Genomic DNA, 27624 nt, shown 5'->3' with positions numbered 1-27624 from the left:
TCACCTTAATCCTCAACTAACCCATTCCTCAATTCAAACCACGCATATTCCACCCCTTTGGTTTCATTTTTTCCATCAAACAACACACAAACAAACAGAAATATTTTCAGCTCATAGTATTATTTAAAAGAAAAATAAAAAATATGACCGTTTCTTGAAGGAATATTTTTCTGCTTAGGTTCTAAGGTATGCCATCTTTAATGCTTGGTTAATGGTGTACTATTTGTGTCTAAATTTGTGAGTATTTTTTATCTTCTTAATAGGATTCTGTCTCATATTATGCTTTTACGAATCTTGAAAAATGTTTTTGCTTTTCTCTCTTTTCTTTTTGTTCTTTATCGTACTCAACCGCCATTATCGTTCCTAATTTGTAATCAAAATTATAAAAAATTTAAAACTCAAGAATATATTTTAGCCTCTCTTGAGCTTAAAGAAAGTCTAAGTTCATGGTAATAGACTACTTATCTTAATTATGGTAATACAATATTCTTCCTCGGATATTCAACATGTTCCAATAAATAGTGAAAGTGAACTTCCTAAATAGTGTTACAACACTTTGTCACAAGTCTACTAGTACGTAGTTTCATAGAGTTCCTTTTTAAAGTTGGAAAGTTGAAGTACTTTTCTTTTATTTTGCAGAAAACGGGAAAGGAAAGTTACAATTTAAGAATATGATTATTTGATCAATTTGAATTTACCTGCTCTATTTGAATTTTTTTGAAGCTTTTGCTACATAGTAGTTACAATGTTGGAAATAATAACCGAAAGTTGAATAGGAATCCTTAGTTGTTTAGGATTTAATATTTGATATTTATTTAATTCATGTTAGTTAGTATTATGATTTGTTTGTCCTTATTCATATACGGATAGATTTTCTAGTCCTAGTTTAATTTAGTTTTGTTCTAGTCTATATTGTTTGCAACAAATTTTATAGTGATAGAAATAAATTGCAATCACATAAAATATGAGGGAACAAGAATTTTATTAATAAATATATGGGTACAATTTTATTCCTCCCATTCTTCTCTCTTGATTTTCTCTGTAATTCAAGGGCCATTAGTAGCATATTTTTCGATTGTAGTAAGATTTGAATATTTATTTTCTCCATAATTCGAGGGTTATTAGTGGTGTATTTCTTGAATGTGGGAATATTTGAATTTGATTTTCATGAAAAAAGGGTATGCGGATCTTCTTGATTATTTGATTATTAAAAAGAGAGGATTTATATCCGATGTGATATTCCATGAGTGATATTCCATGAGTTTTTGGGATTATCAAGAGATACTCGAGATGTTTGATCTCTTTATGAATATCTCATTAATTTTATGAATATGCCATTAATTTTGTGGGATATTGGAGATGTCCTTTTCAGAAAATATTTGCCCCTTTATATAAGCATAATTTAGGTTTTGGGGTAGAATAGTCTCCAAGCTAAGTTTTGGGTACCTCCAAGAACTTTAATAGAAATTGGATTCTTCTTGTAGAGTCCACAAAATTTTGATGTCTACAAATGCCCCTACTTCAAGGCTTGTTGGAGTGTAGACTTGGTGAAACTCTAAGATGAGTCTTGAAGTACTCATAGAGCTTCCATCTTTCGGTCTTGCGGCAATAGATTTGCATAGCTGATTTATAAGAAAAGAGATGAAAGGTAGATTTGGTCTACTAGGCGTGCCAATTTGCTTACAACAAATGTTAATTCATGGAAAATAAACTCAAACCATAAACAAAATATGAAGTTATGAAGAAACAAGAATTTTATTATTAAACGATATGGGTACGATTTTGTTTCTTGATTTTTCTATCTTGGTTTTTTTCATAATTTAGGGGCCATTAGTAGCATATTTCTCGAGCATAGGAATATTTTAATTTGATCTCCATGAAAGAAGGGTTTGTGAATCTTCTTGATAGATTTGATCATCAAATAGAGAAGGTTTTGATCCCTTTGTGATATTCCATGATTTTATGAAATTATCGAGAGATGGTTGATCTCTTTGTAAATATTTCGTGATTTTGTGCGATATTGGAGATACTCTTTTCAAGAAATATTTGCCCTGAATTTGTCGATCTCTTTACGAATACCCAAGAGTTTATGGGATATTCGAGATGCCCTTTTCAGGAAATATTTTCCCCTTTATACAACAACAACAACAACAATCCCAATGTAATCTCATAAAATGGCGTCTGGGGAGGGTAAGATGTACGCAGTTCATAACGCTACCTCCGAAGAAGAAATATTTGCGCCTTTATATAGGTATAATTTAGGCTTTAGGTTAGAGTTGCCACTAAGCTAGGTTTAGGATAAATTAGCCTTCAAAAACTCTAATGGAAATTGTATTCTTCTTGTAGAATCCACAAAATTTTGATGTCTACAAATGTCTCCTACTTCAAGGCTCGTTGGACTGTAGACTTGATGAAATTCAAAGACGAGTCTTGAAGTACTCATAGAGCTTCAATCTTAATGGCCTTGCGACTACAGATTTGCATATTTGAGTTATGAGAAAAGATATGAAGGGCAGTCTTGGTCCTACTAGTATGTCAATTTGTTTGCAATAAATTTTATAGAAACAAATTACAATCACAAAGAAAATATGAAAAAACAAGAATTTTATTGATAAACAATGTGGATACAAATCTATTCCTCCCTTGATTCCTCTTTCTTGATTTTCTCCGTAATTCGAGGGTCGTTTGTGGCGTATTTCTTGAACGTTGGATGATCTCTTTATGAATATCCCATGATTTTGTGGGATATTAGAGATCTCTTTTTCAGGGAATATTTGTCCCTTTATATAGGCATAATTTAGGCTTTTAGGTAGATTAGCCGCCAAACTAAGTTTAGGTAAAGTAGTCTCTAAGAACTCTAACGGAAATTAGATTCTTCTTGTAGAGTCCACAAAATTTCGATGTCTATATATATATATATCTATATCTATAATATATTAAAAAGTGTGAAGCCCCTTAGAAAAGTGAATTAAACTTTTTTCCCTTCATTAAAACTATTCGCTTTAAACAAAACCGTCTTTTACCCTTCTCCCTATAATTAAATTCTACAAAATAAATAGATTAAAATTTTCCTACAATTAAATTCTACCCAAATTTAGCTCCTTCTTTCAACCAAAAAAACACGCTCAAAATTTTGCTTCAAAAAAAGGAAAAAACTCAAAGTTATCCTTCCAAAAAAAAAGCTCAAAAGTTTCGTTTTTCCCCAACATGAAAATAGCCGTTGTTTCAACCAAAAAAAAAAAAAAAACTCAAAATTTTCCTTCCAAAAAAAAAAATGCTCAAAAGTTTCCTTTTCCCCCAATGATGAAAATAACCATTATTTTTTTTTCCAACAAAAAAAAAAACACGCTCAAAATTTTCTTTGATTTCTACACTCAAAATTTTCCTTCCAAAAAAAACACACTTAAAATTTTTCTTTTTCCCCTACGATTAAAACACCCATTATTTTTTTAATCCTATTTAATTTCTACTTGGTTTCTTTCAACCAAGAAACACCGAGTTTTTCCTCTCCTTCTATATAAACGCTTGAACTTTTTTTCCATTGTTCATTGTTATAAACATCTGCAATCTTTCATTGTTTTTCGTCTCAACACAGTTTTACCAATTTTATTTTCAAGTTTTTTGGCGTTATATCATCTCTCCCTTTTTACATGATTAATTTAAACACAATATTACTTGTTATGCCAACTTAAATTGCTTAGTTTAATTTAGCTTAATATGTCATGTTAGCTCAATATATTTTATTTTCTACTTCTCATAACTAACCTTCTTTATCTACCTCACATATATATCTCTATTATTGTATTGTTTTGTTATTGTTTACGAGTGGTAGATGAGTGTTGGACGACTTTAAGAAATTTTTTATGTTTAATTGTATTATTTTGATGTCTCTATCATTGTATTATTTTGTTGCAATTTACATATGGTAGATGAATGTTGATTTACTTTTAAAAATATTATTGGTAAATGATAGGTTTAATAAATAAATTTTTCATCTTTACATACTCCAAAGATAATAAATTTAATTATTATATTGATCTTTATTATTTAAACAAATATTCCATTTAGTGTAATGTTTGAACACATCAAAGTGAGGTACATGCACAAGGCGCGTACACCTAAACTAGTATATATTAAAAGTGTGAAAGGCCTTAGAAATATTATTTGAACTTTTTGTCCTTCATTAAAAGTTTATGCTTTACACAAAATTGTCTTTTCACCATTTTCCTAATATTTAAGAGTTGAAAATTAATTAAATATTAATATTGAAACCTTTATCAAAATTAATGACAACTAATATGTTTTTCATTAGTTTAAGAATTCTAAATCAATTGGTTTTAAAAAGATTTGAAAAATCTAAAAATGATTCTAAATCAATTGGTTTTAAGAAGATTTGAAAAATCTAGAAATAAATATGGAAATGTTAGAATAAGAAAAATATAAGAAGTACCAAAATTTTAAAAGTTTTAAGTAAGTAATCAAAGATTTTCTAAAGATTTAACTTTAAAAATAAGAAAAGATTTTAAATGTGGAAAAAATAAAAAAAATAATTGTACTAGAAATATGGTTCAAATCGATGCGTCTTTCTTAGCCTCTAGCAGCAAGGAAAAAAGATACTACACGACATACGCAAAAGTGAGGATTCATTAACCACTTGAATCTTCTGGTGATAAAATATACATGTGTTTACAATAAAATATGTGTTATGTTTACATTATTATTTTAAAGTGGGAAGGATTTTGAGAAGTGATTTGAACTTTTTGCACTTCATTACAAATTTCGCAATAGAAAAAGTCATTTATTTTAAATAATTAAAGGTCTTGCGGTTAAACTAGTATTATAAATAGGGATGCTTTGTTAGTATATTATGTAGGGAGAGTAAGGAGAATTTATTTGAGTTTATTGAATAAAATATTTTCCTCCATATAATGAGCTTTTTAACAGGACCTTCAAATCATACTTGGCCACCAATTATGACACCAGACACAACAACTCCAAGTTATTGGCTGAACTGGAGATTCTTAATATGTGCAATATTGATATTAGCAGCTATGGTGATTTCAGTTCTCCTTATATGGAAGTATGAAGGTTCTACAAAGTCGAGAAGCCAGCTAAGAGAAAATGGGCAAAAGAAAGCATGGGTTTTGTGCAAGGATGATGTTTGGAAGACATGTTATAAAGCAATACATCCTAATTGGCTGCTTGCTTATAGACTGATTGCTTTTTCCCTGCTTCTGTCTCTACTCATCGCAGATGTAGTTCTCCATGGCATACGCATACTTTATTTCTATACCCAGTAAGGATATTTCTCCATGTTCTTTTGCTTCACATTTCATCTTGGCATTAGTTTGTTTTGTGTTTACTTTATGGATAATAATCAGAAGCCGATCCATTGGATCCATGATGTGAACTTGTTTATGTGATCAACCTTTAAGGTTCTAGCACTGAACACAACTTAGCTTTGAAATTATGGATTTAAAATTTAGTACTTGCTGAAACTTTAGTGTTCTTATACATAAATGTCCATGTTTCGCAGCGGGAATTTCCGTTAGTTGAATAGGTTGTAGATAGGCTGCATCCGCCTCTGGTGAAATTCACATTTTTGTTATGTGGATATCATTGTCTTCTGATTAGGTCCTTTCCAGTTTCCAAAACTGCATTTTCTATTAAGTCCTCTTTAAAGCCAGATTAGTTTTTGCTGTATCCAGTCATTCCTCAAAACCAGCATCTCTTGATAAAAAACTTGAAATGTTTACCTTCAAGTTCTTGTGATGTCCCGCTTGAAGTATTGAAGTGCTATAATGTCAATTATTTCCCTTTAATACACAAATAACCTCAATAGAAATTGAATGTCCCAGCAACAGTAACTTCAAAATTTAAAAATAATTATGTCTACTAAATGTCAATTTTGACTTCAACGTATGTTGACAATCTGTTTTCTTGATTGAAATATCATCACTGTTATCTTTTTCTTTTCATTTTTCTTTTTGTACTGAACAGGTGGACATTCATCTTGGTTACGGTCTACTTTGGGGTATGTTACTCATCTATGACCATCTTTAAATGAGTCCACAGTTTGAGAATGGACAGGGGAAAAGAAGAGATACCAAGAAATAAATACTTCAGTGTTTAGCCCCCCACCCCCACCCCCATCTCACCCCACCCCCCCACCCCCCACCCCCTGCCAGGCAAACTATCTATTAATTATCCTTCAGTAAACAGCTAAAGAATTTGTCATTCTCACAACCGGTCATGTTTGTCCCCATCCCGTATAACTTATGATTATTGTATTTCTTATATAAGTTGGTAATGCTCTCAGCTAATTTACTAGCTAGGATTATCAATGTCCATCCATGGCTGTCTCCAATCTCAAAAGGGAGGTAGTGGTGTTGGCACTGATGGTGTTGATACAGAGAGAGGCACTTACTCTGCTCCAGTTCCTGAAAATGCAAGTGTACGTATTGTACACAGTGGCTTGAATTCCCATGGTGAGCCACATGTTAGAGAAGAAGCAGATTCTTTGTTCCTCGCCTTTCAAATAATTTTCCAGGTATATTCTCTCTAGACCCATTTACTTTACCTTGTTTGCAAGTTATACAACCAGTTATGTGAATCCTTTTCTTTTCTTTCATTTTTGCTGCTTGAGTAAAGGCGCAGAGAGTCTATCTACTTCCATGTGGTATATAGAATATTTGAATCTTCTATAATTTCTCACATTTGTCACAAATGTTTGATTATTTAGTTCTTTTCGGTCTAGTCTAACATATTGGGTCTTGGTAGGCATCCCCCATAGTTGCCACTAGTTAGTGTTGCATGTCTGTTCAATCCCACCAGCAAGATTTTTTTGGAGCAGTCATCTTTTTATCACCGGCGTATACCTTTAATTAATGATATTACTTTCCTAAAGTAAATGTCTGAGAAGATGTTGTGTGGCATTAAATAAAGATTCATAGAAATGGTTTAGTACGTTTCAAGCTGCATTTTATGGATATTTGGCTAATTGTTCCTCCTCCCCCCAAATAATTTGTAGATGACTACAGGTGCTGTTGTGCTTACAGATGGTGTTTTTTGGCTCCTTATTTATCCATTCCTTACTGACAAGAATTACAAATTACATTTTGTAAGTATGAGAACTTTTGCGTTCTTATCTTAATCTTCTTTTGGTTGCATAACTTTTGCTTGATTGTCTCGTATCGTTTGCTTCAATTCATGGCTCATCTGGGCTAGTGTTAATGAAATCAAGCTTGAGCATTCTTCCTAATGATGTTGGATTTATTACAAGGACCAGATTTTTGGTGCAGCTATTGCTTGCTATCCAACTGTCGTAATCTTCGGTTTACCATTTATCCATTCTTGCCATCAGAAGTCAACAAACTCATTTTTATCCTGACCTTGATTTGCTTCCCCTACTTTCTTAGTTTTCAGTTTTTAGTATTTTCTTTTAGTTTCTTCTAATATAGTTTCTATTATTATTTTCAATGTTTTCGGGTACAAGAATCTGTATATAGGCAACAAAAACTTCAATACAAGTTCAAGTCTAAGACAAGAACACTTGTGAAGTTCCTTAACACTTTCAACACAAGATTAAAAGTAATTTATCCAAGAAGTGTGTTGTTTTTCAGAAATGAGATGAAACAGAAATGTAAATCCAAGTCCCTCGACTTTACGGAGTGTCCTTAAGGAATAATTTCTCTCACTGTACCCGAGGTTGTGGAATCTTCCTCCGAGGATAAAATGACTTTCAATCCAAACAATAGCGGTACCTCAAATTATTGAATTCGTCGAACTCACTCAACAGTTTAATGATCACACAGAGTTTTTGTATAGAAAAAGAGTGTTTTTGTTGTCAAAATCATGTCTATACCTGTAACACCCCGAAATTTGGGTCCCGAGACGTCACACGGTGCATAGGGGCACAAGTGACCCCAAGCTAACCCTCCTACTGGCATAACTCGTAAACAACCGGATAAAATGCTTAAATCTATATAAGATCAGTGAAAACATAGAACTTATCCGAACTTGCTCAATACAAATATGAACTTTACAAGATTACAACTCTACTTTTACAAATGAAACTGAAACTGAATACATCAACTTCTACTGACTGTCTATGAAGCCTTTACTGGTACTGACTTCAGATAGATGGGTCATGACTCCCAACTAACTAATCTCAATACGACTAAAGTAAGAAAAAATACAACACTTCTCGAACTGTATAACTGACTCAAGCCCTCGAATCAAAAGGACTCATCACCTGCTGACCGGAAGCTGCAAACTGACTGAATACGGTATCTGCGCTATAACTTGTACCTACATTATAAGGCACTGTAGCATATAGAAATATATGGGGATCGGTACTTTAAGGAATGTACTGAGTATGCGGGGGTGCAATGCAACATTATAAATAATATCATAAATGATTATGAAAATCATCCATGCTGACGATAACGACTTTCTTTGCTTGAATTAATTGAAATATATTCCTTGTAAATCATCAATAATAGTACAGGCATTATAAATCTCATAAATCATTACACTCAACTCAAACTCTTTAAATCATGACTGACTCGGTAACTCATGAAAACTTGGACTATTATGGACTCGGAAGTTTCTTATAACCGACATAACTACACCATGTGAGCCGCATGGAGTCCAACGTATTGCCCTCCTAAGGAGAGAACCCTACATTGGCGGGAGCGTTGTACTCTTGCCAGGGAGTACAACCTCAATTTCACAATCACAATCCCATACTCGGCCTTTGGCCCACAATTATCAACATCAATCCTACGGTGGCACGTAGTTTCGGAGAAATACCAAATTTCCCGCTCGGTGTTAAATACTCCTCCCAGACTCAGCTCAGAACGCGTTAGGGAATCCACCTTAATCAATATCAACTCATGGGTCTATTATAAAGACCAAAACATAAATATATATATATATCTCATCTATAAATCACATACTTTGTGGATCCCTAACTCGACTCAAAATCAAACAATCTTTCTCAACATCAAGATGTATTAATTCATTAAGTCATGGCAACATCAATAACTTTGAGGAAATATCAAGACTCATTATAACGACTCAATCTTATAAATCAATATACTCAATAATCTAATTTGTCATAAGGAAGTTTAAAACTTGACACATGTCTTGAAAGCACTTGAAATACCAACTCATGGTAGAAACATAAAATTCACAATATTAAATATCAAGTCAAAATTTGGAAATTTTAAAATAATCATGTATCGAAAACTTCAAGAAAACATCATAGGACTCATTCTTGACTCTCAAGCTCAAATATTAATATATATATTCAATAATCAACTTCTCATAGAAAAGCTTAAATCATGACTCTTATCTCAAATCATTCGGAAATCATCAACTCATAATAATGATATTCAACTCATGGCATGAGTTATCAATTTAAGAAATAAATGATGAAATAGTCATATGTATCAATCTTGAATAGCTCAAATATCATAAATCATTAATAAAGTAATTTGGGTGTAAACCCAATTTGCAAAAATCATGAACTTCAATAGTAGAAATTAAATCTTTGGGCACACGAAAGAAGGTGTTCTTGTTCAAAACCCACATACCTTGGATTATGGATTTAAGATGAACAAGCTTGATTGGGAACTCTTCTTCACACTTTTGAGCTAAGTTTATTGATGCCTTTGACTTGAAAAAATTTGATTCTTGGACAACTTGGTGAAATCTTTGGAAGATTCTTAAAGTTCTTGGAGAAGATTTGATTTAGGATTTTAGAAGAAAACCCTAGTTTCTTGATTTATTTCTTGGAAGAGAATGAGATAATGAAGGTTTTCTCCACTACTAGTATATATATAGAGGCTAAAAATGAGTGGAAAAGACCAAAATACCCTTTTAAAAACGTGCTTGAGTTGCTGGAAAAATATACTTGACGCCATCCATGACAGGCCGTCACGAATGGTCGTCACAAAAAGGGGTTCAATTCTTGATTTTCTGCCCAGGGCTGACGACGTCTTCAGAAATGTCGTAAAAAAGTGACGACGTCGTCAAAAATGGCATCAGAAACGTGACAGCCCGTCAAAACCGTCGTCACCGTTTTCCAGCTTGACCATGCTGGAGTAAAATGGGTATAACTCTTTGCTCCGATGTCGGATTTTGGCGAAATTGGTATCGTTGGAAAGCTAATTCAATTATTTATCTGTTGATAAGTCATGAGCTCAAAAATTCCAAGTATAATGAGAGATATGCTCGTTTGAAGTTGACTATACCAATATCCTTCCCAAGAATTCAGTCGGTAAGGAATGTTTTGATTCGCCCAATCGTTAGGACATCTTTAAGGCCTTAATATACACCATCCTCGATTAGAAAACAACCAAAGCACTATAATTTATTTCTCAAGAGCTTGATTCATGGTTGCACTATTGGTTAGAGTCTCGGGAAATTACAAAATTGCTCTAACTTCCTCACCGGGTGTCCGATTCGGGTGAATCTTATGTCGATGGAAAGCTTATCCAATTCTCCACATGATAGAAAGTAGAATTTAGGGAAATACAACATGATATAAACAACAATCAATTTGGAAGTCATCCCTATTCACTCAAAAGATGGATTTAGGCTTAAGAAACGATCGGGGTATTACAATACCTGAGGAATATTTCAGGTATTGCACGTCCCTGCGCCCAGTTTGTGCTGGACCTGCACCTGCTCTGCGTCCACAGGTGACGTTTCGCAAAATCCTGTAGCTTTTGTGCTACATCTGCGCCCACAGGTCGCGTACCTGCGTTGCATCTGCACCTACAGGTCACCCTATAGCGCGAAATAGTGTGCCTTTTCCCTCGAAGAGTTGCATCCCTTCGTGATGTGTTGCATATGCATTTGCATGGCATCCGAAATGCGCCCGCACTTGGAGAAAAATAATTCTATCTGATTTTTGGATTAAAATTTCACTTGTAAAACAAGTTTCAATAAAATACGTCTAAAAAGATAGATCCCATCAATCGATTATTTGACAAATTCAAATCCAAAGCCGAGCAGCGAACGGCGACGACGGCGAGAGGCACCACCTTGTTCTTGCTTTACTATCCATGTAAAGTTAGTGTTCCTTATTAAAAACACTCCAAAGTTCCCTTCTCCCACCAATGTGGGAGAATTAGTGAATTTTTCAATGTAAGAGTACACTTTCTAATTTGGGTGTCTCTCTTTCCCTCCACCATTTTTCCTCCATTTGCCATTGACATATACATCTTGAACCCAACAATCCCCCACATGAATGGGGAATGGCTATCCTTTAAAGAAAGATACGGACAAACATGTGATCATTTAGCAAAGACTGATTTCATCTGGATAAGTAGGTTTCCCTTTGAACTTTTCATAGTGAACATGCATCGGATGCATGTTTTCCTTTGAACTTTTCGTAGTGAACATGCATCGGATGCATTCGGTCAATCGGTAGATTTTATATCTTTGAACTGTCGAGCTTTGATGTACACCTAGACAACACGTCACACAGCCAGCCTTTTACTGTATATGGTTCTCACGGGTTTGTTCTTTTCTACCATGAACACGTCCCGGTTTCATGAGAGCTTAGAGAATAGGCCTTTACTAACATTCTCCTTGAAGCAGCTTCCACTTCGCCCTCACATAGGTGATTTCTAAACGTTCAATCCTGTAAACTAAACTATTTGGGCAAATCTGCCAAATTTAGATAATCATTAAAAGACTTTTTACCTTAAGTCTTATCCTTGTTTACTACACATTGTCTACATCATGAGAATAGATTGAGTAATTAACAATATTGAACCTGTCAGACATAACTTTGTTTGATCTCTTTGAACCTAGCTCTTGGGATCTCCAGTTTGCTAGGTAGAATTACCGCCACGTTGACTTGTCTTAGGCCTTAAACCCATTTCCTTGGATGTCCTTTCCACTCATTCTCTGGATAGGCCTTTTGTAAGTGGATCCAAACATTATCCTTTTGACTTTACATAGTCACAGTGATAATTCCACTATAGAGAAGTTCTTTAACGGTATTATGTCTCCGTCTTATGTGACGAGATTTATCGTTGTACATCATGCTTCCTGCCCTACCTATTGTCGCTTGGCTATCACAGTGTATACATAGGGGTGTGCAAGAACCGCACCGACTGATAAACCGAACCGATAAAAATGTTATTGGTTTATTGTTATTGGGTTATTGAGTTAACGATTTTTTAATGGTTTTATAAAAAAATTGATTGGGTTATTGGTTCGGTTCGATTTTTTCTTATTGGGTTATTGGGTAAATCGATAACCTAATAAGAATATATATATATATATATATATATATATGACTTATTATATATTTCTCTTAATTTCTCTTTAATTTCTACAAATTAAGAAACTTATTATTTCAATTATACAAACTTTTAATTTCTCCTAACAACGTTTAGTTCAAATTTGAAGGTTCTTATAAATTAAAACACATCATGTAGGATTTTTGGTGGCAATTAAGATTCGATTTTTTTTCATGTTAGTCACTACTATTTTTATTTTATGAATATTTTCTTATTGGTTAAACCGAAAATCGAACCGTTAAAGACTAAAAATTGATAAATCGAAAATCGATAAAAAATATCTTATTAGTTTGGTTATTGGTTTAACATATTTAAAAATCGAAAACTGATAAACCAAACCGATAATATATAAAATCGAACCGAACCGACCGATGCACACCCCTATGTATACATACTGGTGCCATTGGTTTGGGCCAATGAGGAATATTTTTCAAGAAATTCCGAAGCCATTTTGCTTCTTCACTGGCTGTATCCAATGCGATAAATTCAGATTCCATTGTAGAGCGAGCAATACAGGTCTGTTTGGATGATTTCCAAGAGACTACTCCTCTACCGATAGTAAATACATATCCACTTGTGAATTTTACTTCGTTCGATCCGGTGATCCAATTTGCATCACTATATCCTTCAAGTACTACGGGATATTTATTATAATGCAAAGCATAGTCTTGAGTGTATTTAAGATACCCCAAAACTCTTTTCATCGCCATCCAATGAGTTTTATTAGGATTACTCGTGTACCGACTCAACTTACTTATAGCGCATGCTATGTCTGGTCGGGTACAGTTCATTATATACATTAAACATTCCAATACTCTTGCGTACTCCAATTGTGAGTCACTTTCACCTTCATTCTTTTGAAGTGCAAAGCTCACATCCAATGGAGTCTTGGCAATACCAAATTCCACATACTTAAATTTGTCAAGTACCTTTTCGATGTAATGAGACTGTGACAATGCCAATCCTTGTGAATTTCTATGGATTCTTATTTCTGAGATCACATCCGCAACTCCAAGGTCTTTCATATCGAACTTGCTCTCGAGCATTCATTTCGTTGCATTTATGTCAGAAATGTCTCTACTAATGATCAACATATCATCCACATATAAACAAACAATGGCTTGGTGATTTGGAGTATCTTTAATATAAACACATTTATCACATTCATTAATCTTAAACCCGTTTGCCAACATGGTTTGGTCAAACTTTGATTGTTTAGGTGCTTGTTTTAGTCCATAAAGTGACTTAACAAGTTTACACACCTTATTTTCTTTTCCTGGAACCACAAAACCCTCAGGCTGTTCCATGTAAATTTCTTCCTCCAATTCTCCATTTAGGAATGTAGTTTTCACATCCATTTGATGGATTTCAAGACCATATACCGCCGCCAAGGCAATTAACATTCAAATCAACGTTATCCTTGTTACTAGCGAGTATGTATCAAAGTAATCAAAGCCTTCTTTCTGTTTGAAGCCTTTTTCTATAGGTATCGCCTTACATTTGTCAATAGTACCATCCGCTTTTATTTTCCTTTTGAAGATCCATTTAGAACCTAAAGGTTTGTTTCCTGGAGGAAAGATCAACCAACTCCCACGTATGATTGCTTAAGATTGAGTCAATCTCACTATTGACTCTCTCTTTCCAAAAGGACGAGTCTGAAGACGCCATCGCTTCCTTAAATGTTTGAAGCTCATTTTCTAAGAGAAATGTTACAAAATTCAATCCAAATGAAGTTGACATTTTTTGACGTGTACTACGTCTTAAATTATCATCATTATGTACATTCTCACTTGGTTCATCTCGTGGTCATTTAGACCCCCCACTAGATTGTTCATGTCTAGTTTTATACGGATAAATGTTTTCAAGAATTCAACATTATCTGATTTAATTACCGTATTTTCATTAATATCCAAATGTTCGGATTTATGAACAAAAAATCGACATGCTTTACTACTTTTAGCATATCCTATGAACATGCAGTCCACCATCTTAGATTCTATCTTAACCCTTTTAGGCATAGAAACTTGGACCTTTGCTAGACACTCCCATACTTTGAAATATTTCAAGTTGGGTTTCCTTTCTTTCTGTTTTCATATGGAATTGATTGTATCTTACTATGGAGAATTCTGTTAAGTATTCGGTTGGCCGTGAGGATAGCCCTTCCCCACAAGCTTCACGGTAAACCTGAACTTATAAGTAAGACATTCATCATTTCCTTCAAAGTTCGTTTTTCCTTTCCGCAATTCCATTATATTGAGGTGAATAGGAGGCCATAGTTTGATGGACAATTCCATTCTCTACACATATTTCGGCGAAGGGAGATTCATATTCTCCGCCCCTATTACTTCTTATAGTTTTGATCTTTTTCTCTAACTGATTTTCAACTTCAGTTTGTATTGCCTAAACACATCTATTGCTTCATCCTTACTATTTAGCAAGTAGACATAACAATATCTAGTGCAATTGTCAATAAAAGTTATGAAATACTTTTTCCCACCACGTGATGGTGTTGACTTCATATCACAAATGTCAGTGTGGATTAAGTCTAAGGGATTGGAATTCCTTTCAACGGACTTATACTGATGCTTAGCATACTTTGATTCCACACAAGTTTGACACTTTGATTTATTCCACAAATCGTAAGACTCAAGCAAGTAAGAAGAATTTGAACTTTTATTGATTTCAACATTCATTACATTCATTTTGAATAGGCCCTCATTGAGGTAGCCTTTTCCTACATACATTTCTCCTTTACTAAGTACAATTTTTTTGGAAATAAATACAAATTTTAATCCGTTTTTGCTAGAAGTGAAACAGAAATCAAGTTCTTCCATAACTCCGGAACATACAAGAAATTGTTAAGTGTCAACACTTTGCTGGAAGTCATCTTCACGCACATTTTTCCTGTTCCTTCTACTTTTGTAGTAGCGGAGTTTTCCATGTAGATCTTTTCTTCTACTTGAGCCGGAGCGAACGTCGAAAACAACTCCTTATTAGCACAAACATGGCGGGTGGCACCAGAATCCATTCACCTTTTGCGAGGATTTCCCACCAAGTTGCATTCGGAAAGCATAGCAAATAGATCATCCGTTTCTTTCTTGGATTCAGCCAAATTTGCTTGATCCTTCTTCTCTTTCTTCGGGGCACGACAATCCGTAGACTTGTGGCCAATCTTGCCACAGTTGAAGCACTTTTTTAACGCCCCGAAAACAGGCCCGGAGGCGTCACACGGTGCTTAAGGCTACAAGTAGCCCTAAGCTAATCCTTTTAGCTGTTTTTCTACCATTCAACACTTATAATCAAAGTCATCATAATCAAAACATCTAAACATTTTTCATAATATCATACTGCAATACGAATGAAATACAGAAAGTAACAAAATATGACATCTCTGACAAATCTGATCAATCTATCCATCTAGTCTGACAAGCCTCTACTAAACTGTATATTCATGAGCCATTGGGACAAATCCCAACTGACCCGAACTCAGGAAATAAACTGAATGACTCAAAGTAAATGAGGAAATCTGAATGACTAGTCCTCGGACCATGAGGACTCACCACTGCAGAGGATGTAGATCAACGTGCTCGGATAATCACGGTCAAATCTGGGAATGAGCACCTGAACCTACATTATAGGGAAAATGTAGCCCACATGCGAACATGTGGGTCAGTACCATGGAATATGTACCAAGTACATGGGGGTGCATGAAATAAACATATTTATATCCATATATATATATATATATATATATATATATATATATATATATTTAACGATCATGTCATAAGTTTTCTTTCCAAATCATGCAGGACATTTGTAAATGGCTCATAAAGCTTGAAAAAAATCTAAAATCTGAAATCATACACAATGAATGGTAAAACATGTCAATCTGGATATCATGAGCCATTACACTTAATCCAAATATCAAGATTCTTTTCTTATTCTCTCATCAAGCAATCTTAGTGAAATCTAGAATATTGAATACACCATAAATCTGCATTTCAAATCTCTTTTAAATCAGTAAAATCAATCTAAGAATGAGGGACGACTCTTTGGGAGGTTTTTCTAACCGACATGTACACCATGTGAGCACCCATGATGTCCCACGACTTTTCCCCGTAAGGTTAGGGCTGTCCTACCCTAGCCATCGGTGTAGAACAATCTCATCTCAGTGACTACTATCTCAATTTTCCACATATAGTGGAAGTCAATGTCTCAACCTACGGTGGCACGTAGTTCTGGGGTATGAAACCGTAGTAACATACCCAACTCGGTGCTAAATACTACTCCCAATACTATGCTCAAAAATCTCAAGAAAAATCCACTTTAAGGGTAATCTCATATTTCTTAAGTTAAATAAATGATAAAATCGGTAACTCGTTTCATAAAGTGGATTTTAACTCTGTTGTGACCAAAAGGTCAAATCTTTCTATACTTCATCAAAAATAGTCTAAACATGGGCGCATGTAGCACATAAATTCTCAAAACAACAATCTCAATGTGGGTTAACGATACTTAATCAAAACATTTCAACATTTATGCTTTATATCACAAGCATGCATAATTTATACGGAAATCTGAAAAATTTCAGTCTTTAATCATAACAATAATCTCTAACTCATGGAGTTTATTTTCTAAACATTCAAAATAATCATAGTATCTTGAACAACAACATAGGATAAGATTTATCACTTCAAATTCATGATAAAACTGTAAAAATCATGTATCTTTGTAAAATAATGCAAACTTTGGGCACAAGAACGAAAGGATGTTCTTGTTCATAACCCCACATACCTTTATGGTAACGGATTCGTTGAAAGATTGGACCCTCAATGTTGATTGTGTAACCCTAGTTGTTTTTCTCCTTTAGTGCTCTTGGATGATGAACTTAGACTGATAATAGGGTTATGATGTGTTTAGAATCTATTAAATGCGTAAGGTTAAGTTTAGGGGTGTGTAAGGAGTGCCAAAAGACTTAATTGCCCTCAAAATAACCCAAAAAGGGAGTGTTTAAGTCACTTGAAACCATAAGATATGCGCCGCATATGATATCGCATATATTTACATAGGCGCCGCATATGATATCGCCTATATTTACATAGGCGCCGCATATGCTTTCCAGTGGCCATGTGTGATTGGTTAGGCGACGCACTCTATACTTCACAAAGCCACAACTCCTAGCTCGGGTGTCGGATTTTGGTGAAATTGGTATCGTTGGAAAGCTAATTCGATTCTCTATAATTTTGTGAGTAGAAATTTGCAGAAATACCACATATTTATCAAGTTATGCTCATTCAAAGATAACCCTTGCGAATTCAAACACTAAAACTTGATGGATTTCGAAACTCTTAGCTTGTACTACCTTAAGTGACTCATATAACCACACTTAACACATTATAAGCTCTCTTATAACTAGGGTACTCTTGGTAATTTAGGTGCCCAAATATGGCTTACAAAATTGGGGTTTTCACATATACGAACAACGGTTTGTTTTCTAGCTTAGGAAAGTGCGGTGCATTACAACTTTCCCTTGAATTTCTCCTTGGGTTGATTGCTTTCATTTCCAGCTTTCTTTCGCTTTTTAGAATTGTTTTGGTCATTTTCTACAATGTTTGCTCCATTCATTGCAGAATTGTCTCTTGACCTTCATTCCGCAGCCTTATTATCTTCTTCAATGTGTAGTCGTACAATCAGGTCTTCGACTGACATCTCCTTACGTTTATGTTTCAAATAGTTCTTGAAGTCGTTCCACATAGGTGGTAGCTTCTCTATTATTGCTGCTACTTAAAACGCTTCATTCACAATCAAACCTACAACAAAGGTTATGTGAATACTAAGAACATGTTTAAACTGTTCAACAAAGGTATTTGTTAAAATCATACCTTCCGCAAGGAGATCATGGATGATCACTTATAGTTCCTGCACTTGGGAAACAACAGATTTGTTGTCTATCATTTTGTACTCCAGGAATCTTGCAACGAAGAACTTTTTAGTTCCGGCATCCTCTGTCTTGTACTTCCGTTCTAGCATTCCCCATAACTCCTTTGTAGTCTTTATTCCACTATACACATTGTAAAGGTCATCTTGGAGACCACTCAAGATGTAATTCCTGCAAAGGAAATCTGAGTGTTTCCAAGCCTTTACAATCACGAAGCGCTCTTGTTCAGAGGTTCCCTCGGGCACCTCTGGAGGTTTCTCAAACATGAACCTTTGAAGACAGAGAGTTGTGAGGTAGAAAAATATTTTCTGTTGCAATTTCTTGAAGTCAATACCCGTGAACTTTTCAGGTTTCTCCGCCGGTGCCATAGCTTGCGGAGCATTAGTACGACTCGTTGTGGCTATACTAGTTGCCGCCACAATCATTCCAGCATCATGCATTTGACTATCAATCTTCATTTTCCTGTCATCACAAGACAGTACCTTTAGTATATCGAAATACTTATTAAAAAGTTGCAGAAACTTTCAACACCTTTTGTTTCTAGTTTAAAGATGAAGTTTTTATGACTTTCAATCGTCAACCGAGTGATCTTTAACTTGTGATGAAGATTTTATGTCTTCAAATCACTAGTTAAGTTCAAACGGAGTAGAAAGCTTAAAGTTTTAATCTCCAGAAAACAAACAATACAGATTTCGAAAGATTATTTCTTAAGATTGCTATTTTCAATGTTTTTGGGTACAAAAATCTGTATATAGGCAACAATAACTTCAACACAAGTTCAAGTCTAAGACAAGAACACTTATGGAGTTCCTTAAGACCTTCAACACAAGATTAAAAGTAATCTATCCAAGAAGTGTGTTATTTTTCAGAAATGAGATGAAACAGAAATGTAAAGCCAAGTCCCCCGACTTCACGGAGTGTCCTTAAGGAATAATTTTTCTCACTGTACCCGAGGTTGCAGAATCTTCCTCCCAGGATAAAATGGCTTTCAATCCGAACAATAGCGGTACCTCAAATTGTTAGATTAGTCGAACTCACTCAACAACTTAATGATCACACAGAGTTTTTGTATAGAAGAAGAGTGTTTTTGCTGTCAAAATCATGTCTATACCCGAGGAATATATCAGGTATTTCTAGCCTTAAATGTGTCCTTTCAGAAAGGATGCATTGGTTCAGCAGAAAGGCCACCTATTCAGTAGCAGTCACGTCCCTGCGCCCAGTCTGTGCTGGACCTGTGCCTGTTCTGCGGCCACAGGTGACGTTTCGCAAAATACAGTAGCTTCTGCACTATATCTGCGCCCACAGGTCGCGTACCTGTGCTGCATCTGCGCCCGCAGGTCACCCTACAGCGCGAAACAGTGTGCCTTTTCCCTCGAAGGGTTTCATCCCTTCGTGATGCATTGCATATGCGTTTGCATGGTGTCCGAAATGCTTTCACTTGTAAAACAAGTTTCAAATAAAATTCGTCTAAAAAGATAGATCTCATCGATCGATCATTTTCCTTTTTCGATTCCGAAGCCGAGCAAGCGATGATGACAACGACGCGAGGCACCACCTTATTCTTGCCTCACTATCCATGTGGAGTTACTGTTCCTTATTAAAAACACTCCAAAGTTCCCTTCTTCCACCAACGTGGGAGAATTAGTGAACTTTTCAATTTAAGAGTACACTTTATAATTTGGGTGTCTTTCTTTCCCTCTATTTTCCCTCCATTTTCCATTCATATATACACCTTGAACCCAACATCTATAAGCATGAATCATCAAAACATTAGTTTAACATTAGTTTGCACAGCGATATACACAAGATTTTGTGTAAGCAGTGTCAACATTCCAAATTCCCAGAGATAGATTGTCAACACTAAGTCAAAAGATAATTTAAAAAAATATACTTAAAAGATGTTCCTTGGAGAATCCTTGACGAGTTGGAATTGAGTAAAAGCTGGAGACCTAATGGGTGACCAGCGAGGCATTCTTTTTGAAGTGTCCTTGAGAAATTTAGAAAGAGAGTAGTTGATATTTCAAAACTATTTATCATTTGGTAGTGAAAACTTTTTCAAGACATGATTGTATTTGTCTTTTTTTTTTTTTTAAATAACCTTTTTACCTTGGCTCTACCTCCCGAGTAGTGGTAAGGTCTGCGTACACTTTATCTTCGCCAGACCTCACTTGGGTATGTTGTTGTTGTTACCTTTTTACCTTGGATTTCCACATCTTTGTTCATTTGACGTTTTTGTGTCATCTTAAGTCTCTGATTTTGTTAAACCTTTAGTTCTAACAACTGCCCCTATCACACTTTTAAAATTTATTGAATTATCATATATTTTGGGTTTTTCAGTTGTATTATATACATCTATCTCTGCCTAAGCTGATAGTCTACGTGTTACTGCAGTTGGCTGCTTGTGTGCATACCGTGAATGCTATTTGCCTTCTAGGTGATGTGTTTTTAAATCATCTAGTAAGTTTGAACTTCCCTGTTGTTTAAGCTTTACATGTTATCTCCATCTAAGCGTGGTTAATATTCGTTCTTGCTTCCTTTTCAGCGGTTCCCTTTCTTCCGGATAGCATACTTTGTTATTTGGACATCTGTGTTTGTCACTTTTCAGTGGATCCTCCATGTTTTTGTCTCGTTGAGGTATATCTTTTTCTTTTGGATCTATTATTGTTCTTATGAGATACCTGACTCATCTAAGGATTATGTTTTTTTACTAAAAAGTTGTTACCTACTGTTGCAACAGGTGGCCGTATCCCTTTCTAGATTTGTCATCTCAATATGCTCCCCTTTGGTATGTGTGCAACCTCATACGATCTTTTTACACGACATATTATGATTTTTTGAGGATAGAGACGAGTAGCAAGGTTGAGGATATGGATGAAAATTTGAGTCATAAATTTTCATTAATCATTGGCCGTTATTGAGCCACATAAACAATGTTCTGGTTTCTTATTAAAACTAAGAAACTTTATATTCTACTAAATCAACTATTAGACTCTTGTACAACTAAACAACTAATTATTGTATTCTGAAAAACTGTAGCAGTAACAGATGTGACAGCCAATATGGCGTGGTATCTTACATCTAATTGTTGGTGATGCACAATTGATAATCGAAGGTCAATTGCGAAGCAGTTTTACGAATTATCTTCGAAAAACTGGTGATTCTAATCAGGGAAAATCCGAGAATTTAGCTAAGAATAGGAAGAATTGAGAGAGAGAAAAGAGATTTGTTGTTATTCAATAGATGTAACAATCAGTGCAATGGTTTATATAGCTAAAACTCTTAATTGGATAGTTGTAACCGCCTTAACTAACTTTGGGGCGCAGTGTTTATATAGTTAAAACTCTTAATTGGATAGTTGTAACCGCCTTAACTAACTTTGGGGCGCAGCTGCAGTAATAGCTACAGTAAAAATAAATTATTAAACTACTACTATCATTTTAACAGCTTTAAATAATCAATGCCAGCTCAACTCAAATTCTTGCTATCTTCTCTTCTTTATACTCCATATTGCACTCCATATTGCATACATATAACAATACCCCTTCCTTCAGCAGATCCTTCCTTGACCTCAAGGATTAAAAGAGGAAAATCTCAAATTAAATTCAGAAGAGAATTCCCACATAACCTAATCTTCATCCAAGTTGCTTCACTTAATAAGCAATTGTTCCACAGCTTTGTTACTTTTTTTAACCAGTCTTTTGTCAAGAACTCCCTCGGAGGTAGAGCAGTAGGAATTGGGTAAATCAATAACAGGAGGGTGTGCAATGTTCACAGGAAATTCATGGCATTTCTTGAGCTGAGAGGCATGTAATGTAGGATGAATAAGCACCTCACTAGGCAACAATAGTTTATAAGAAACAACAGCCACTCTAGCCTCAATCAAGTAAGGACCATAATACTTTGCGACAAGCTTGTCAAAAGGCCTTGTTGACAGTGAAACTTGTCTGTAAGGCTGAAACTTCAAGTAGACCCAATCACCTAAGTCAAAAGTAGTCAGATCTATATTTGTCAGCCAAATCTTTTATCCTTTGCTGAGCTCTGAGAATGTGAAACTTTAAGAGTTGGATGACAGCTTCTCTAGAAATTAATGATCTATCAACCATTTCAAACTTTGGTTCACCAGCCAAATAGGGAAGATGGATAAGAGGTTTTGACCATATAGGACCTCATAAGGTATGCATTTTAAGGTAGTGTGATAGGTAGTGTTATACCACCATTCAACAAGGGGCAAGTAAGACACCCATTCCTTAGGCTTGTCTGAGCAAAAACACCTCAAATATATCTCTAATGTTCTATTCAACACTTCAGTTTGCCCATCAGTTTGAGTTTGAGGGTGATAGGCAGTAGATTGTTGCAATTGAATTCCCAATAAGCCAAACAACTCCTACCAAAAGGTGTTAATATTGTCACTTGTCAAGGTAGCTAGCAACCCATGTAACTTAAAAATGTTGTCAAGAAAGCTTTGAGCCACAGTCTGAGTTGTGTAGTGATGCTGCAGATTGATAAAATGACCAGACTTGCTTAATCTGTGAACTACCACTAATAGGCAAGCCTTCAATAAAATCCAAACATAGCACAGTCCAGATCCCCCCATCAGGAATAGACAGAGGTTATAATAACCCCAGATAAGCAGCAACATCATATTTGTTAATGAAATCTCTGATGTCAGAGACAAGTGACTTCCAGTAAAACAATGCCTGCAATTTTCTAATAGTAGCATCCATTCCTGAATGTTCCCCTTGAGGAGCAGCATGCAATAGGTTGATTATATCCTTTCTTAACTGCAAATCATTTTCCACAACCAATCTGCCTTTTCACCTTAGTTGATCATTAATCCATGTAAAAAACTTAAAGAGATGAACCTGTAGCCTGTTAATTACTTTCTGCAATGTAGGATCAGCTTGCCAAGATGCTTGAATTCTTGAGTATAAAACCTTATCATATGTCAACAAAGAAATAGTTAAAAGCCCAGCCTCAGGTTTCCTAGAGAGTGCATCAACAACCTTGTTCTTAGAGCCCTTCTCATATTCAATAGTAAAATCAAAAGCCATCAATTTAGTTATTCCAGCGACCTAGAAATCAGTATGGATATGCTGCTCTAAGAGATATTTTGAGGTTGTTTTATCAGTCTTGACAACAAAAAATGTTCCTAATAAGTAGTGACACCACTTGGTAATAGCAAAAATCAATGCCAACAATTCTCTATCATAAACCGACATAAGTTGATGTTTTTGTGCTAAGGACTTGCCCATAAAAGCAATGGGGTGGCCTTTTTGCATAAGTACAACATCAATCCCTGTCCCACTAGCATCAGTTTCCACGCCAAGAAGGTCCTAGTATAATCAGGTAAAGCCAGTACTGGTGCAGATGTCAATGCCTGCTTAAGCTTCTCGAATGCAGCAGTAGCCTTATCCGACCATATGAATCCCTCCTTTAAAAGTTCATGGAGTGGTTGACAAATAGCACCAAATCCTTGTATAAATCTTCTATAATAGCCATCTAAGCCCAAGAACCCTCCCAACTGTTTAAGATTACTAGGAATTGGCAAATGCTGAACTGCAGTATTCTTCTTGGGATCAGTAGCAACCCCTTCTGCACTTATAAAATGACCAAGGTATTCTACCTTCAACACACCAAAAGTACACTTGGACATTTTGGCATATAATTGAAATTGCTGCATCAGCTTAAAGACTGCGCATATATGAGCAACACGGTTAGTACAATTCTTACTATAGATCAAGATGTCATAAAAAAGACTAGGATTGATTTCCTCAATAATGGATTGAACACAGAGTTCATAAGACTTTGGAAGGATGAGGGGGCATTAGTTAAGCCAAAAGGCATAACTAAAATCTCATAATGACCTTCATGAGTTTTAAATGTTGTCTTGTGAATATCTTCTTCGAACATGGTGATATCCTGCCTTGAGATCTATCTTTGAAAACACACGTTCACCCCTCAATTTATCCAACAAATCCTATATAATAGGGATGGGAAACTTGTCCTTAATAGTTAGTTGATTAAGCTCTCTGTAATCTACACATAACCTCCAACTTCCATCATTTTTTCCAACCAAAACTATTGGTGATGCGTAGGGGCTAGTGCTATGTTGTATCCCATCTTGATCCAACATTTCTTGCACCAACTTTTTTATAATATCTTTCTTAAATCCAGGATATCTATACGGCCTCTTACTAATAGGATTAGCGGATTCCATCAATGGTATTCTATGATCCAAGGGACCCCTATGTGGTGGCAAGGTTGAAGGAATCTCAAATATGCTTTTAAACTGATCCAGTAAAGGAGTTAAAAGAGAAGGTACTGCATCACCTTGGTCAGCCTGAATGTGAAAGCAATGAACCACCTCATAGTCAGCAGGAATAAGGGACAACATGTTAACTTGAGCATCCGCCTCATAGTGCTTGATTAAGGCCTTACTGCTAGAATTTTTCAATTGATTAGTTGCTCCTCTCAAGACATGCCTCTTCCCTTGATACTTGAACTCAATGGTTCTCTTTTGGAAATCAAACAAAATCTTTCCCAAGATGTTTAACCACTACACTCCTGACACAATGTCTACATTTACCAGAGGAAGTAGTAGAAAATCTGAGGAAAAAGTAGTTTCGTAAAAGCCATTGCAGATTCTTGCAAATTGTTGTTGTAGTTACCTTTCTCCCATCAGCCACAGTGACGGCCTGCTCCACTATATTATTAGCGTGCCATCCTAACTTCTTGGCAACTTCTTGATCTATAAAGTTGTGTGTGCTACCAATATTAATTAAAACTTGCAGAGGTTGCTTTTCATGGTACCCGGTCACCCTGATAGTTTGATAGCCATTCACACCAGTAAAGGCTTGTAATGAGATAGTCATCAACTCCTCATGGACCAAGATAATTTCATGGTCTGCATCATTACATTCTAATTCATCCCCTTCATCTTCATCCACCACATCAATCAAGTAAAGTTGTTTCTTAGAGGCACACTTATGTCCCAATTCATATTTCTCATCACAGGAAAAACATAAGCCTTTAGCCCTTTTTTTCATTCATTTCTGCAGATGTTAATCTCATTCCAGTGTTATTTCCACTTGTTTTGAAATTCTTGTGAGTGTAGCCTTCCCCTGCTTTGTTAAAAGTAGTGCTTGCTCCTGCTGGTCTCTGGAACACAGGTGGTTTAGAATATGTAGGAGTAGGTAATATATGACCTTGTATTCTCCCACCATTTTTCAAACCCCAAGAACTAGCTTAAGCTTGAAATACCTCATCTTGCAATCTTGTCAACTTATAGGTTTGCATTAATGTTCTTGGAGACTGCAATCTCACAGACTTATTCAACTCAGGTTTCAATCTACCCAAATAACAACTAATTTGGTTCTTTGCCAGATTGACAAAACCCAATAGTCTATCAAATTCAGCCCGGTACTCCTTTACACTACTTGTTTGAGTCAACTTCATGAGTTCTTCCATAGCCTCCGCAAACTCTTCCCCAAATCTTTCAGTTAAAGCTAAAACATACTCTGACCAACTCAATTCCACACCTGAGTTTCTAGACTTCATGTAGGACCTATGCCAGGCTGTAGCCTCCCCTTCCATGTGCACAGAAGCTATCCTAACCCTTTGGTCGAATATCATCCACCCAAAAATACTGCTCTACCTTGTATAACCAATTGCATAATTCTGAACTAGAAAATTTAGGGGAATCTAGCCTAGAGAATCGAGTGAAAAATGTACCATGATTTATATTTTCCTTAGGTCTGAGAGGGCAAATCCATAGAACAAGCTCGAGCAGTTGAGGATTCTGCTCGACCTTTTTCTTGTCCCTGCTAACATCACCCAATCTTGCTAAGCTTTTGTTCAACTCACCCAATTCCTTATCAGTTTGGGTGTTTCCGTCCATGACGCTAGTCATTTCTTCCATCAATTTCTGAAGTTGATCTTGCATCTGGGACATCTTATCCTCCATGACTTCAGTAGATTTGCTTCTGTTAACCATTTATGGCCAAAAATCGAGTGGCTCTGATACCAATTGATGCACAATTGATAATCGAAGGCCAATTGTGAAGCAGTTTTAGGAATTATCTTCGAAAAACTGGTGTGCTAATCAGGGAATATCTGAGAATTTAGCTAAGAATAGAGAGAATTGAGAGAGAAAAGAGATTCGTTGTTATTCAATGGATGTAACAATCAGTACAATGGTTTATATAGCTAAAACTCTTAATTGGATAATTGTAACTGTCTTAACTAACTATGGGATGCAGCTACAGTAACAACTACAGTAAAAACAAATTTTTAAACTACAACTATCATTTTAACAGTTTTAACTAATCAATGTCAGCTCAGCTCGAATTCTTGCTTTCTTCTCTTCTTTATACTCCATATTGCATACTTGTAACAATTGACTTTCTAGTTTCTTGTTCCAATACATTCAAAACTAATTGATGACTTTGACTTCCCATAAGATAATTTCATTCAACAAGACATCTCTTAGTAAAGGAAATACTTTTGTCACAATTGTACTCCTTCTATAAATGCATCTATAGTTTCAAACAAAATATAGTGGTGGTAGACTATGATTCAGATTTCACTTTGTAAATAGAGATGAGCAAATTAGTATATGCAGAGTTTGATGTGCTTATTCGTCTCCTTCTTGTTTTTCACACAAATGTGTGATTTTGCAGGTACTTTGCTGTTGGTATTCTCCATCTCCCCTGCTTTGGTATCTTTGCCATACTAATTAGAATAAAGAAGTGTTGGTTATCCAGATTATTTCATAGCCCGATCGAGATGTAAGTCAAGTTGAAGATGGTCAATGAGTTCAAACACCATTAAGCAGCCCAGCATTGCACGAAATTGTATTGTTATTTCAGTGGTATTATTTTTAGTGCACTGAAATCTATGAGATATTTTTTTATTGATTTGATTTGATTTACTAGCTAGTTAGCTGGTGTCATTGTACTTGTTATACTCAAATTGTGAAATGAGAAAAGAATGTAACCTAACTTGGCTGCTCTGGTGGCGATGTTGCAATGCCCTTGTGTATAGTGTTCAGCAACTTTGGACACTATTTTATGAATTGCACATTTTCTAGTAGTTCTCATTCTCACTTTGGTGCACTGGCAAACACAGTAATGTTTAGTAGGTCGTCCTAGAGATTCGAGTCACGTATAAACTAATCGAACAGGCTAGAAATAAAGATGCATTTGATGATTGGATGGTATGATGAGTCAAATTCATGAGCCATGATAGGCACCCAAAGAGCGCATTTTTCAATAGGCGCCCCCCGTTATTTCAACTCAATTTGTTCTCATTTCAAAATAGAAATTGAAACGCAATTCAGTAAAAGTAAGAAAATCTCATAAA

At 35.4% G+C, this 27624-nt stretch overlaps 1 protein-coding gene across 2 annotated transcripts; it reads left to right on the top strand.

The window, feature by feature from the left end:
• On the top strand, positions 1-27624 carry LOC107873229. 2 transcript variants are annotated; one of them, XM_016719990.2, is made up of 9 exons: positions 1-186; positions 4945-5296; positions 6001-6034; positions 6332-6550; positions 7031-7120; positions 20656-20721; positions 20807-20898; positions 21002-21049; positions 26943-27624. In XM_016719990.2, the coding sequence occupies exons 2-9, from the start codon at positions 4974-4976 to the stop codon at positions 27052-27054; spliced, it is 984 nt and encodes a 327-aa protein (XP_016575476.1). In that variant the 5' UTR covers positions 1-186; positions 4945-4973; the 3' UTR covers positions 27055-27624. The 2 variants fall into 2 exon arrangements, with proteins under 2 accessions (XP_016575476.1, XP_047270779.1); XM_047414823.1 differs by lacking the exon at positions 1-186 and having other exon boundaries at positions 4867-5296.

This window comes from Capsicum annuum, chromosome 6 (assembly GCF_002878395.1).
Source record: "Capsicum annuum cultivar UCD-10X-F1 chromosome 6, UCD10Xv1.1, whole genome shotgun sequence".
Classification (NCBI taxonomy): Eukaryota; Viridiplantae; Streptophyta; class Magnoliopsida; order Solanales; family Solanaceae; genus Capsicum; species Capsicum annuum.
The sequence above is the reverse complement of the archived record's forward strand: the minus strand, read 5'-3'. Positions and strand labels throughout refer to the sequence as shown.